General features: G+C 41.2%; 1 protein-coding gene across 1 annotated transcript in view; it reads left to right on the top strand.

Annotated features, from left to right (window-relative positions):
* CPNE4 (copine IV) overlaps positions 1-12,617 on the top strand; it is a gene marked incomplete at its 5' end in the record, with an annotated part of 53,325 nt that extends 40,708 nt beyond the window's left edge. Inside the window, 3 exons of the mRNA XM_010146713.1 lie at positions 3,384-3,517; positions 5,682-5,918; positions 12,020-12,617. Coding sequence (XP_010145015.1) covers positions 3,384-3,517; positions 5,682-5,918; positions 12,020-12,151 — 503 coding nt within the window. The remainder of the gene's footprint in view (positions 1-3,383; positions 3,518-5,681; positions 5,919-12,019) is intronic.
* Positions 12,618-14,920: the final 2,303 nt, after the last annotated feature.

The following is a 14,920-nucleotide window of genomic DNA, read 5'->3' as shown; positions in this document are numbered from 1 at the left end:
GGTGTGGTCGCCCGCCCCCAGCCTCTGTAGGTCATATTCTTGAAATACAATTGGGCATAAGTCTACAGCTGCTTGATGTGTTCAAACAGCTTTTCACATTGCTTTTGAGGAGTTAAAAGAAGCAGAAATTGCATGCATGCATCTAGATGAACCTGTAAGCTTGTGAGTCAGCTTGAAGTTGAGATTTTAGTCCTACTGAGTCTGTGGGGATGAGGTGGGGAAGCAAAACACACCTCAGAATTTTGTCTGGGCCATCATATGTTAAAATGTGTTATCTTTCCTGCTTCTGAATACATTGGCATCTACCCAGGGCCTGATCTGTTTAACACATTCCAGTTAACAATGGTGAGTATTAGATGAAGTCGTATTTATGCCTGTAGTATCTAAATATAGCTTTGTTTCCCAGTCTAAATGCAGGACATTTGTTGCCTTCTGCATACCTCAGAAAAAAACCCTAGCAGTCCATGCAAAGAACACTCTTTTTATCCCCCCTTTGCTGAATCTTTTGAGTCCAAGGCTAATTCTTTTATCACACTGGCATCGTTATATAATGATTTGTATTGATTGGGACTTGAAGAGGCTGTCACATCCATATAGTGCCAGTAGCAGGTCAGAGGTTGGACAGAAAAACCTTCTACAGGTGAAGAATTTACTGTCTAGACCATACTATGTATGCAAAATAGAATGTAATAATGGAAATGAGAGATGAAAAAAAAAAAGGATGGAGCTGCTGTATGAGCTTTGCCTTGGCTTATGCCACTTTAGATTTGTCATGTATTTAGACTTTATTTGGTTCTTTATTTAAGACTCAGTTATCTGATAAGTTAACCCATAACCTAAAAGGATTTTTAGGGCTAAGAAGACATAAAAAGATGGTTGCAGCACAAAAGAAGGCCAGGGAAGAAAGTTTGCAGTGTTCGCACATGCATCTATGAGATATAAAAAAGCACTTCTTTGTCCTAAATGATACCATTTAAAATAATACTCATCTGGATAAAAGCAAGAAAAGGATAGAGATCAGAAAACATGGTGTTTAATCATCTGCTGCAACTTGCTCATTATGAGTTCCTACTGCCAGTTGTTCTGTGGTGTTTTCTAGATGCTCTCACTGTATTAGGTGACACAGAGAGCAGTAACACCCTGGGAAGAGAGGATGCAAGAGTGAAAGGGAGGTAAAGTGCTTAGTGACCACACTATTTTTCCTTCTAATATTTAACATACTTGCCAGAAAATAAGGGAAAGTTGCTGAAGAATATCTTGCTTTAAACCAAGAAACAGAGGTTGGATCCAATATAAAAAGTATGTGTCTGATTTGCTTTTAAGGAATCAAATCCCTTTCTTTGTTGAAACAGTGAGCTTTTGCTGGCACAAGGTAGTGTGAAGCATCAATCTACATTGCATAAGGACTGTATTAAGATACAAAGATCACTGGAATACGTACGATACATATATCCTCACCTTTCCTCCCCTTTTACCATGTCTATAGTGGAAAAACATGGTATTTATAGTCTTATATGTCATATATTTGTTTTATATTTATAATCTTATACTTGGTCTCTATTTTCTGAGTAAGAAAGTAAGTGACAACCTCTAATCTGAATGAATGCTTCTACACATGCATGCATTTTATGTGCATCTTAAACCCAAATATGTATGCATACACTGTATTTCATCAAAGCTATTGAAAGTGGATTCTAATTAAAAATGTAAAGAGTTGAATTGTGACTAAAGTGCACGTTGGCTCTCCCTAAAGTAAAGGAGTCCAAGAAATGTAAGCTACAAAGTAATCCACTCCCATATCCTGCTGGATTTGGATATAGAAGGACAGTAAATTTTTCTAAAATATATTAATCTGAGATAGCAAACGATAAATTATGTTTCTAGAACATGTTTCTTTCCAAGATGAAGGCAACTTTCTGACATGAGCAACGCTAAATCTGTGTGGAATGCAGGCAGTAAGGTTTATCTCATATTATTTTAATGCATAAGAAAAAAATCACAAATGTATCTTGTCATCATCTTAGAGAAGATTTATGAGGCCTTCATGCAAGATCAGTAAGTAAATGTAATGAAATCCTTAGCAGGTTTAAAATTGGGAGTTAACCAAAGGTCAGTTTTGCAATATGTAATTTACTCACTGGAATTACCAAGGGAAATTATGTAACATTACTTTACATTTTAGCCACACATGGCTATAATTGGAGCATGTTCTTTTGTCTACGAGCACTGCAATGGGAAAATACGTTTCTAACTATCTCTAAAGAGATAGTTAAGAGATATCTCTAAAGAGATATGCGTTCTCCACCATTTTTTTCATAGGAGGTTCAGGTGTATTGTTTGTAAAGAAATGACAGCTCCCTGTGATTTGGTAGGAATGGGTCTGCACCCATATATCCTGAAAACATGGTTGAGTAAAATCTCACGAGGGAGCTAGCCTCAGTGCAAACTGAAACTGGTTTAGGATCTTATTTAAGTCATTCCATTCTACAGCATCCTTTACAAAGCTCTTCAGTCTATCACTTTCTTTCCAACTTTAGACCTCTAATCCTTTAGGTCTGGTAAGCTGGGACTTCTGAATGCAGAGCCTAACATGCATCACTTCAAGAAATCCTTCTTCTCAATGATTGAAAACACCAATTTCCATTCTGTGATCTGTCAAGTGTGTCAGCAGAAGTCTGTTCTCCCTGGTCTGGCTATATATCCTGAAATGAAAAAGCCAAAAATAGCTAGTTCTCCATCAAAACTTCTTGACTACAGCTCATTTTTCTGTAGACTGCAAAGCATCCTGCTGTTTCTTCCAAGATTTCACAGCTTTTGGTTGTAGCCGAATTGAACCTGCAAGCAATTATGCAAATTCACCCTAAAAAATTATTCTCTTAGCACAGGGGAGTCAGGTATTTGAAAAGATGTTTGAATTCTTTAACAGACTCTAAGTTGCAAGTACAAAGGGCAGATTTGTTGGTAACTACCGTGATAAACAGAAATAAGTATTTATCTGAAGAGGAGGAGAGGGGAGCGTTGGAGTGTTTTTAATTTTTGTCTACCCTTCTAGCATGAATCTTAGCTGGTGAGCAGGAAGTGATCACTTACACCTTGAACTGAGAAAGGAGAAGTCTGTTGCATTGCAAGCTGATACCTGGAAAATAGACATTAAAAACTGCTGGGAAGGAGAAGCATGGTATAATGAATTATATATTACAAACGGGATTCAAGGCAGCTAGAGACAGCTTCTCGGAAGTTATCTGAGACTGTTAATCCCTGCTAATTTTGTGATATTTTGAATTTACTCATTAAGAACCAGCCTTTTACTTACACTTTAAACAAGCCTGATGTTGGTGATATGCTCGGCATTTATTTGCCTTTTGTGTGGCTTTTCATGCCAGGAATACAGGGCGTTGTGGAGGCTTATCAGAGCTGCCTTCCCAAGCTGCAGCTCTATGGGCCCACAAACATTGCTCCCATCATCCAGAAGGTGGCAAAATCAGCATCGGAGGAGACCAACACCAAGGAGGCCTCGGTAAGGGCGTGACGCTGCGTTTGGCTTTTTTCTTGCGCCATGATGGGTCTCTTGTAGGCCAGCAGAACAGGCCGTTTCACGTACGTGAATTATGCCTCCACAGTTTTCACTGACTGCCTTCACAGAAGGCAGCCTGGGTCTGTCGGCTGGAGCACTGTATCTAGGCTTTACAGCTTCGATAGTCGCAACTTCAGACTTCCCCACCGTTCTGTTTCCTGCTCTTTTACTGTAACACACCCAGTTCTTCACTGTGGAGACATAAATGGCACTACCAAGGTAACAAAAATTAGGGGCCAAGCCCTAAAAGTGTTGATCACACAAGGAGACGAGTTCAAATGATTCCCTCCACAGACAACCCAATTTCAGTTCTCTTGCACAGGCTGTACTAACGCTTTTTTGTTCAGCCAAAGGGTCTGTACAGCCATTTATTTGAAAACTATGGTGATAAAGTTTTCCTGTTGCTTTTACTGATAGGAAGTATTATGTGCCTTCTCGAAATCAGGAGTCAAGTCTGTTAGCCTGCATCTGAGATGAAACCTACAGCAGATTCTTGGGCTAAAAAGCATAACCATAGACGGTGTTTTAAATGTACATATTTGAAATGGATTAGGCTTAATTTTTTCCTGCCTTCCAGACAGAATGGGGAAAGGGAGAATGAGACAGTTGGAAAAAGTATGTGAGTGAGTAGGTCTGTAAGATATACAAGAGCAATGCTGTGGGAATCAAGGATATAAGAGAGGACTCGTACTGCAACAAGAAAAACGCCAATATTTAGGGACAGAATAGAGTTGTACATTGGCACGCATCTCCTCACCAGGCCTGAAGCTTTCTCTAAGCTTTCTCCATGTGCTGAGCCTTTTCTTAAGCCTTATTAAAGCAGCAGTTCCCAAATATTCCTGTTCATGGGTCTGGGCTGGTGATTGTCACTCCATTGCTATTTCCAGGACCTTGATACCATATAGGGTCCCAGTCCTAAATGGGGAGTTGCTATGTTTGAATTTCCATACCCACCTAATCCTGAGGTTGCTCACTCTGTTCCCACTGCTGCCTCTGAACTAGTATGTCATATTGAAGAAGTTGCTTCATTCTGCTAAACCTAAACTTCCCCTCTTTCTGTTTGAAAAACAATTTATAGCATGAGTCTTCAAGATAAAGTTTTCTCCCTGCATGTTTTGTTTTATTCACGGCAGGAGGTGGCGAAGAGAACTCTGTGTGAGCTTATATAGCTGTGCATACATAAACTTTAATAACGTTTTCTGTGTTGGTATTGCTTGTGCAGAGTGGTCAAACCCTATGACCTGTTCATTTTTCCTATTAATGCATAATTGTTAAATAACTCCTAACTGCCTAACGGTTCATAAAGGACTCAAGGGAAGATGTCATAGCCCATGATCCCTGTTCAGTGCACTTAGGAGTTTTGGGAAAGAAATTACAAGCATGCAAAATTGCTTGCTCTGCTTTAGAGAATGAGAAAACCCCTCTTCAGGGCTGTGTTTGAAAGTGGGCATATTCCTCACTGCACCTGCCCTCGCTCTCCTCAGGGACCCCATTACTCTGCAGAATGCAGCAGACCTGCCATGGTGGGGTGCTTCTCCCACAGGTTCCAGTGGGTGACCCTCCAGTTTGCAGATGGCTGCACTCATCCCGCTTGCCTGTTAGCAAAGCTCCTCTGCAAAGTGCTGTCATAACCTCCCTGACAGCTCTGCTACAGGCTTGTAATGCTTCAATACCCCATTCCTCCCTGCCTCCCACTGCTTCCCAAAGGGGAAGAAGATGTGATCGGAAACTGGCATCAGAAGTGATTGTGCAGCAGATGGAAAATAGGGCTAGTGAGGATCTCAGGACTATTCCAGGCTTCCCAGCCAAAGTCCTGACTCTCCCAGCCCTAGAAGCTAGAAACCCCCTTTTCTACACTGTGCATCCCTTGGCTGCCTCCAGCTCACAGAAATTACCTGAACTAGAGCTAAATTCCAGAAGAGGATAAATTGGTAGCTGAGGAGTTTTGGATGGGAAATGAGCTTAACCTTTGAGTCACTAGAAAGGCTCTTTTCTATTTAAAAAGGTCCATGGGCAACAGTTACCAGAAACACTTTTATACCGGAAAGGGGCAGTTTGGAAGATTAACTAATTATACAATTTCTCACTTCTTGTTCAACAACTTCAGCAATATTTCATCTTGCTTATTCTGACGGATGGCGTCATCACAGACATGGCTGACACCAGAGAGGCCATTGTCCATGCCTCTCACCTTCCCATGTCAGTCATCATCGTCGGGGTGGGGAACGCCGATTTTAGTGACATGCAGATGCTGGATGGCGATGACGGGATCCTGAGGTCTCCCAAGGGCGAGCCTGTGCTTCGAGACATTGTCCAGTTTGTGCCATTTAGGAACTTCAAACATGTAAGCTGATTTTTCCATCCATTCCGCAGAAGAGTGAATGTGTGTGACATACGGTGAATGGTCCCTGGGGCTGGGCCTAACTGTGGATGGGCATCAAGTGTTTAGTAGGCCTACGGCATTATTGTGTCAGAAATGAAGAAAAAAATGAATACAGCATGAAATGTTAGTTAGTGAGATGGTGAGGGTGGGGAAAGAAGGGATGGGGCAGGAGCCATGTGGTTCTTGTGGTGCCCGTCCTTACCTCCATCTATCCACCCAGAGCATCCGGTTTGCCTCCAAACCCTTTACCCAAATTCCGTACGAGAACAAATCCAAGCAAGTGCTGTTACTAAGAGCTTCCCTGTGCCCTCAGCCAGCTGTTCCTGTCTGAGCCCAGCGTGCTGTAGGAGAGGAAGGAAGAGACCCAGCATCAAGTTGCCAGATTTGAAATATTCCCTTGGCCATGTACTTTTCTCCTCGGTCACCTGCCCCTCATGGCAGCATCTGTCCCAGGGACTTTTTCAGCAGCTGGGTTGAGACAGCATTCGCCTGCAGAAGGAGCTTTCACACACATAGCCAGGTTTTTCAGGGCCCTTTTCCTCCATATGGAAGTGTGAAATGGCCATTGTGTTCCCCTATGATACTGATCATATCCCTTTCCCTCTGGTTTTTCATCATTCTTTCCCTTCCTTCCCCTCATTCTTTCTTTAAGTGGTTCTCCGGACTGGTTTTTCACTCACCCCAGCATCTAGGAATGATATCCTCGGTATTTGATTTGAAAATTTCTTTACCCCACAGCGTAACTGACTCATTCCCCTCATGGGATTGCCCTTTCCAGTCTGCTCTCATACACTTGTCACCTTTAGATCTGGATTTGTCACTCAGAAGTTTTCTATTCTGGGTTGGTTTTGGTCTACACAGAGTTTTGCAGTGCTTATATTTCTCTAGCTTTTCTAGTCTTTTTGGTACCACAGGAGACTTTTTTCTTCTTCCAAAATACCTTTGTTTTATTTTCCTCTTTTCGAGAGTTGTTCTTTTTTATCTCTTCAAAATGCGATTCTGCCATATTTGTCTTAGATCTAGGCACACTTCTAACTTTCACAAACTGCTGAGGAGTAAGAAAAACAGACTTGTTACTCTTTTCCCTCTACCTTTACGTAAAGAATGGATCCTCCTATGGTGTAAAACTCACCTTGTGCTATTAGCTGCACGTTACCGTGTCAAATGGCTGCAGATTGCTCACTGAATTGTAGAAACATACCTTTCTGTGCTGACAGTGCCACTCGGTCACCTATTAAGTATCTACTGGAAGAAAGCATGAGGATGACCTGCTCACAGATTGTGATTCTCCTTCATCAGATAATCACGGGTGTGTGGTGCACTGTAGTCTATTGTAAACGCGTTGAGAGGCGAGCTATTTATGGGCTGGTGCTAGACCTACTTTCAATTAGTTGAAAACATGTTTCTGCAAGGAACTGGCAAAGCCAGCTGCATTTGCTATTTTTAGTTTCATTTTGTGATTTTATAACAAAGTTTAAATCATCCTTGATTGAATAGATTAACGCTGACAGTTGCAGTTCTGGGTACTGAATATATTGTGCCTCTGGTGCTAACTTGTAAGCGAGCCTATGTGTGATTTTAACTGTGTGCATTGGTCAAATGACAAGCATATATTATTTTTAGCTGGTTTAGGTTAATCTCCCCAGTACCGGGAGAGGATAGCAATCTTAAAATTTATTTCTCTTGTTAAATAGTGATATTTTTCTCCCCCTTCCTTTCAGTAGCAAAGATAATATAGATATATAGATAGATGATGTATTTGCTATATCAGAAAAGCCAATGTATCTTAAGCAACTTGATATTCAGTCTGTTGATTGTGATCTTTCAGCATTTCAACAAATGTCAGTGTTATGGATGAGTGCCCATACCAATAGCCGCTTCTGGTTGAATTTCTTTATTGTCAGATCCCAAATAATCTCTCTCCCTGAACAAAGTGACATTCACAGCTATCTTGCTTACTTATCCTCAGCACAAACAAAAGACCATGCCTTTTGCAACAACTACTGAAATAATTTTTCATGGGAGAAATGAGCATGATGTTTTGATTCATACTTATTTTTCCCCACAGAGAAATGCGTATTTAACACATTTAGGAGCTTTTTGTCAGATCGGTTCTGATTAAGGACAACAATTACCATAAATCATCTATTACATTTGACAGCTTGAAGTAAAAAAAGTATTCAGTTAAAAATCACTTCCCTTCTGTCGATGTACCTTGTGTCTAGTTTTAATACTTTGTTCAACTATTAAGTAGAAAAGTTGAAGGATCATTTTAGGAAGACGACAAATCAAGTTGTATAAGGTTTATTGGTTTTTCTGATAAATCAGGTATTTATTTATGCCTAAACCTGTATTACTTCAGCTACTGATGGAAGGAGGGAAGAAAATGTTATTTGTCAACAATTATTTTTTGCTTTGCTGGAACAGTGAACTAAAATTCATTTGAAGTCAACCCAAACAATATTTTTTTTCATTATTTCACAGCTCAGGTCAGCCTGGAACTCAAAATCTCACATTTGTTCAAAGAGATCAAAAATAATCTGTCCTAAAGCTGCCCCTATAAGAAAATTGAAAGAACAAAAGAAGTTGTAAAAATAAGTTATAGAGTGAATCTCTTATTTTATAAGTTTGACTTCAAGGTGGTTCTGATCTTGCAAGGTATTCATACAGGCATTTAACACATTTCAATTAGTTAAAATTATTCACATACCTAAAACCTCATTCCCTCTTCAACTTTTTACTGGCTCAAGATCCAGTGTAGACTTATTATAGGGATTTAATCTCCTACATGATGTAGTGTATCAGGAGTACTTAAGTAAAGCATCTTACCGTTTTGACTCTCTTTAAGGGATATCTTTGAAGCTATCAAAATAATAATAATAGTTGTAGTCTTTCTTAGCAAATCCTGTAGTTGCAGAGGCTTGATAAAATAAAGGTAACCATTACTGCTTAAAAAGAACTCCCATTGTATAGTGGGTGACATGCAATTCACTACAGGAGAACATAACAAAGGGAAAATATTTTCCCAGAGCCCGAGTGAATTTCTTCTCTCTATAATAATCACCGCCCAAGCAATGTGAGTGTCCTTCACCTGAAGCTGTAGAACAGGGATGCTCACAGTCACTGAAATGTCGTTGCAGAAAATCACCTCAGTCCATTCTCAGTCATACTGTAAGAGCTGAAACTCTCTGCCGTTAGGATGCATGACATATTTACTGTGCACAAATCAGATGCCACAGGTATTCCGCTCTGCATTGTATGTAAACACAAAGGCTAACGACTGTGACTTAATAACACATATATCACAAATAAGTGTGGAAGCACAGCGCTTAACCACTGCAAGGAGCAATGTTTTGCACTCCGCATTGTAAATAACGATTAAGCACGGTGAAGCTGTAGACCTGAATCAACAATCATTTGTAACGTACACCAATTATCATCATAGGAGATTGTTTTCCTGCTGCTGGCTGACCTGATTGTTGTGCATTAGCCATCAGTGGAGATCTACTCATCTTGAGGTGTTTATTGCTAGGATGCTTTTCCAGCATAGCAGTTAAACAGTGAGGAAAACATTATGCTAAAACATTAATGTACCGTCTGTGTTAAAAACCCAGCGAAGGTAACCCTTATGTGGTGCTGCTGACCCAGGGCTGGCTTTTAGCTCAGAAGTTAGTGGGTCTGATTCTTCCTTACACAAATGCTGTCTTGCACCATCTGGCCTTGAAGTGAGAGCACTTTACCACCACTAAAGTATGTCAGGTACCGGTGGCCCAAATCATCAGACAGGAAATCACCCCTAATCCTGGTCTTGGGGGTGCCTGCCAGAAAGAGTCCCAGGACCAACAGACATCACCAGCAAGATGAAACCGGGTAAAGCAACAGTTGTCCATGTTCGGCCTGCAGCACGGACTCAAGCCAGCCACGACGCTGCGTGAGCCTGGTCTGAAGGGCCAACCCTTCGTTCAGGAAGGATGGACGTGGTGTCAGAAGAGGGAGAGGTGGCGGCCGGGGGGTGAAGCAGGGAGATGAGTGTAGGCCCAATGTTCAGACGTGTAGATACAAGTGATCCAGAGAAGCTGGTGGCAAATGCTGCTGCCCAGCATTTTTAAGGGTAGAGCAGAGGGAAGTTTCCTGATGGCTAGGGCTTCTGTGTGCAGTGATGGTCCAGGACTCTTCCCCAACTGCCTGTTTTTACCCTTCACGGAGGGTTGTATTTTTGGTAAGATGGCATAGAGGCAGGCTAAGGTATATACAGCTTTGGCACATTGGGAAGGAGATTTAAAAACAATAATTCTCAATGGCAACATAGAAATCAGCCATTTGCCTGACTCCAACAGATATTTTCTACTGATTTCAGTGAAAACAGGTTTAGGCAAGAACAGGGCAACTGTGGAAAACCATGCATTTTACTTTGAAGGATTAAAAGAAATGGGTTCTGTTACTGTGTAACACCTGAGAACAGTTGCTGCCCTGTCACACAAAGTACAGGCTCTGCTTTGCCAGTTTGTTCATGCAGAAATATCCCAGGAGTATTCCAGCCTGCACAAGTGTTTTGGTATAAACATCACAGTAGAGAAATAGCGGCTCATTTTATTTGTTACTAATCACGTATGTGAGTCAAAATGCCAAAATGGTTTTGTTTCTGGTTTTGATAGCATTACCTTTGTATTTGTAGTATTGTAACATCCAGTACCGCTTTCTGTACCCCTGGATTAGCTTGCCTATGAGTAGTTTACCTTTTACGTCCTATGTAAGCCTAATTTTAAGACTCTAGAAAGATAAGGATCCTACCCCATGAAATAGAGTAGGGCAATGAACAGTCAATACAACTACTCTGTGACATGGTAGTTGTGAAACCTGGCTGACAATATAGCAGGCAGTGAGGAAGGATGCGTTCATTAATGTGGGAAAAAGTACTTGGGCTGCAGAATAAATGTGACCCAGGCACCGACAGAGTTCCTGTGCATCGTCTGAGCTGCAATGCGTGATCCATGGTGCTTTACCTGCGGATAAACACGTTAGTTTAAACCTCTCAAAGTGACATGAAGGCATTTGCATTTTCACTGCATTTTTGTGCTGGGCTCAGCGGGAACATGGTCAGGCAGGCTTGCTCCAAGAGGCTTGGAATCAGCCCTGCCCAAATACTTGGCAACAAGCAAAGCCAAAATACAGGGCAAGAGGATGCTATTGGGCTGCATGGGAGAACAGGAGTCGGGTTTGTCACGGCTGAATTCAGGGGCTGAGGAAGATCCCTGCAGCACATGCAGGGAACAGTTGCCCACAAAACATCCACAGGCCCCGACACTTAAAATGAAGCATTGTCAGGGTGTGAGGAGGCAACCGTGTGTTGGCAATGGTTTCTCATTGCACAGAGGGGTAGGCCTCCTCCCCGCCTGAGGCAAAAGCCAGTGCCCATCTCTATAACCATGTCAACATTTCAGGGTCTTCGTTTAAGTCCCATTGACACCCACCATTTAGGTGTTTCAGGAAGAGTTTTAAAGCTTCCGCAAAGTCTAGGATCAAAGCTTTCTCGTGACCAAGGTTTAAGTCCACTGAAACCAAAATATTTTCTATTGCATTAAAAACTTCCCAGCCATTAAAACACCATGCCAGATCCTGAAGAGCAGAATGGTGATGAAGGCCTTCCTTTTACAGCGATGTCCATTCATGTTCAACTTGAAGCTCTGCAGGGTTCTTGCTGACTCCTGAGCACACTCATCACTGACTGAATGAAGTCTTTGCACCCTTTTCATTGCCATGTGGTACTCTCCCAGAGTGCAGGGAAGTTCAGTTACCCTGAAGTTAAAACAGACCTGAAAAACATGCAGAGCGCTTTTGGCTTTAGTGTACTTTCAGGCAGCTAAAGCTACGTGCCCAAACTGGCTCATAAAATGAATTTCCAGCAGTGGTGCCACTCACTTTCATTCCTTTTCGCCTTCCATTTCTCCACCATACTTCCTACCTAGATCTCATCTTCCTTGATGGCGCTAATGCCACCAAAGCCCACGGCACTCCTAGCAGAGAGACAGGTTAACACTTGTGTTTTCTACCATTTCCTGCAGGCATCCCCAGCTGCTCTAGCAAAAAGCGTTTTGGCTGAAGTTCCCAACCAAGTCGTGGACTATTACAATGGCAAAGGGATAAAACCAAAATGTATGTCAGAGTACGAGTCTTCCAGGACACTAGCTCCATGAACCTGCCTGCACTCTTTTACAAAATCAAAAGAGAAAAATGCCACTGTCTACAACTACTGTACTTAAAAATGAAAAAACAACAACAAAAAAAGCACGTTTTGGTGATTTTTAACCAAAAATAACCTTTTTTTTTTTTTTTTTGCATGTGTAGCCTAAAGGCTTTAATCTATTAAGCGGTTGTATTGTTGAAAACTTTTTATGAGAAAAAAATCCAGAAAAAAAAAGTGAACTATTTAAATTACAGCATGTCGCCTTGAAATAAAAAGTTATCTGTATCTGGTTTTTATACAGGTTTGTTGAAATTTTGCTAAATTTCTTATCTTTACACTGTAAAGCATTTTGAAATATTTATTGAGAGTTGATAGCCAAAATGTCTTTGGTTTAATCTGCTATGAACCGAGAGATTTTTCAAAATGGCAGATGCATGAACTGTATTTTGCATGTTTAAAATAAAAACAACACGGTTTTGCAGCTGTTGTCTTTATTCCTTTCTCTTCCACGGGGCTGTCTGCTTTCAACTTCCATATTCCAAGAAAAGGTGTTTCAAGACATAGCTGGCCTGAAGCATGGGCATTTCTAATGTCAGCAGCTTATAACATGGGCACCCAAACGTGCCCGCTCAGTCTGTGGCCTGAGTAGCGATTTTTGGAAAGTCTGAGATAACCAGCTGTTACGAAGGGTTCAGACCAAGGCTGTAAACAGATCTGACTTGGAGGGCATCATCCATTCAGGATTGCATGTCTTAAAATCCCCCCACACTTAATCTGGCTGGCTTTCGAACGGGTTGTATTTTGACTATCCAAATTTATAATTTCTTATAAATTGCGGATTCTTATTGTGTTTTGTCTGTTTTTTTCAGTCTCATACCCAACATCCCACTTTGTGTCACATGTCTTCCAAAAGAAACTTTGTGCAGCCTGATTTTGTGACAGCCAGTGATTTGTAACTTCATGCACACACCGATCACCTGTGTGTGACAGAAAAACTGGTTTTGTACCAAAAGAATATTGGAAACGCAAGAACAGATCGGCAGCGGATCGATCTTTCCATTGAAAAATTTATGTATATAAATGTAGAAATTAGATCATTGTTATTCTTAGTGTTTGAATTTCGGCTTTTTCATTTGCTAGAAGACAGTAGTGAAAGACATGACTTGTTAGAAATTAAGGATAAAAGTTGACCAAAAATAATTTGTGTGGGATTGTCCAAAGGACATGGCTTTGGACGAGTTGTGCTCCCACTGAATTGAAAACACTCTTGCTGCCAGTTCCAGAAGAATCTAGATTGGGCCAGTGCTGAATATTTTGGAAAATTTCACCTGCGAGCACAGGTTTTTGTTTTAGAAATATGTATCTTTAAATGAGTTTGCAGATAATGTAGAACCCCAGCTCCCTGATTCTCCTTCAGAAGCAACTTCCTCGGGATCAGCTTTGATGGATGATTTTGTCCCATAAAATGAAGGCAATGGGACAGCCAAGATGCATGGGGCTGTCTCCCCAGCACATTCAGTTCTGCTCCATCTATATCCTGCGGCGCAGTCGTTCCCGCTTGCTGGTACAGACTCCTTCAGCTGACTGGATATTGAACAGCAGCGAGTATTGCTTGGTCATAGGTATAAATTGTCTGAAGACGTCCCGACCGATAGATCTCAACTTCACATTTTCTTTTAATGGCTGACTGTTCATTTGAGAGCTTACCCCAGCAGGCTGCACATCCCTCCCCCTGTGGATGTATTTCAGCTGGAAGCTACTGTGATTTTCCTTCATACCTCATACGCCACTCTGTATCTTAATTCTTATCTACAACATCTCTAGTTTCTTATTCCCATGTGCCCCCTTTTTTCTTTCCATCCCTATTCTCAGAAGGAGCATTTTCTAGCTGTTAAAGCACATAACTAAAAAATCAATGACTCTATGTTCTTTGCCCCTCCGGTATCTTATTTTGTAATCTTGGCCAAGTTGTTTTAACTTTTCTGCCCCTCAGATTCCTCATCTGTAAAATGAAGGTCACTGCCATGTATTTATAAATATCTCACAGTGGTACTGGGGGACTTTAATATTTGAAAAGTGATTTGAGATCCTCAGAGGCATGATAGTGCTCTCGCCATGTAGAGTATTACTTTACCCTGGGGCATGGATTTAGGGATGTAATGTACAGCTGTGGAGGAGTTAAGCCTTTTCTTTATTATTTGCCAGACTGAAGGAAAGTAATAGCAGGAAAAGTTAGGATTCAGATAAATTGTTCTTCTGGTACATACAGTGTTTTGGCTACACTGAATTTTGAAGTGTTGGTGGTTACATAGAATTGGGCTCTTCATTAGAGTTACAGCTCTTCATCAGCAGAGGTGTTACAAGGCGCTTTCAATAGCATCCCATAAAATGCAGAGACCAACAGTTGAGCGATATGCCAAGCTACATAAATCATCAGTCATTTTCATGGATGTAAGTGGTCTATAGAAATATCTCAGAGAGAATCACAGTTGCTGCAGATCTGTCTGTTCACTTCACGCAACCCAGATTATAAATCTACCTAAAACTGAATCATTAGCAGTGGTAATACAGGTCAACAATTCTGTAGCAGCCCTCAAGGTGTTTGAAAAGACACCTCCATGATATTGAAAAATCAATTGGAATTCTCCTTCAATCTGTACAGATCCCAGCACCTAAAACAAACACCTAACAGCGTGGTGAGCTGGTGTAGGAGAATGCACAGAAGGCAAGACTAGCCATATGGTAAAGGCTCTCTAATGAGGCCTTGAATGTTGTTTTC

Source organism: Eurypyga helias, unplaced genomic scaffold, assembly GCF_000690775.1.
Source record: "Eurypyga helias isolate BGI_N326 unplaced genomic scaffold, ASM69077v1 scaffold12722, whole genome shotgun sequence".
In the NCBI taxonomy this organism is placed as follows: domain Eukaryota; kingdom Metazoa; phylum Chordata; class Aves; order Eurypygiformes; family Eurypygidae; genus Eurypyga; species Eurypyga helias.
The sequence above is the reverse complement of the archived record's forward strand: the minus strand, read 5'-3'. Positions and strand labels throughout refer to the sequence as shown.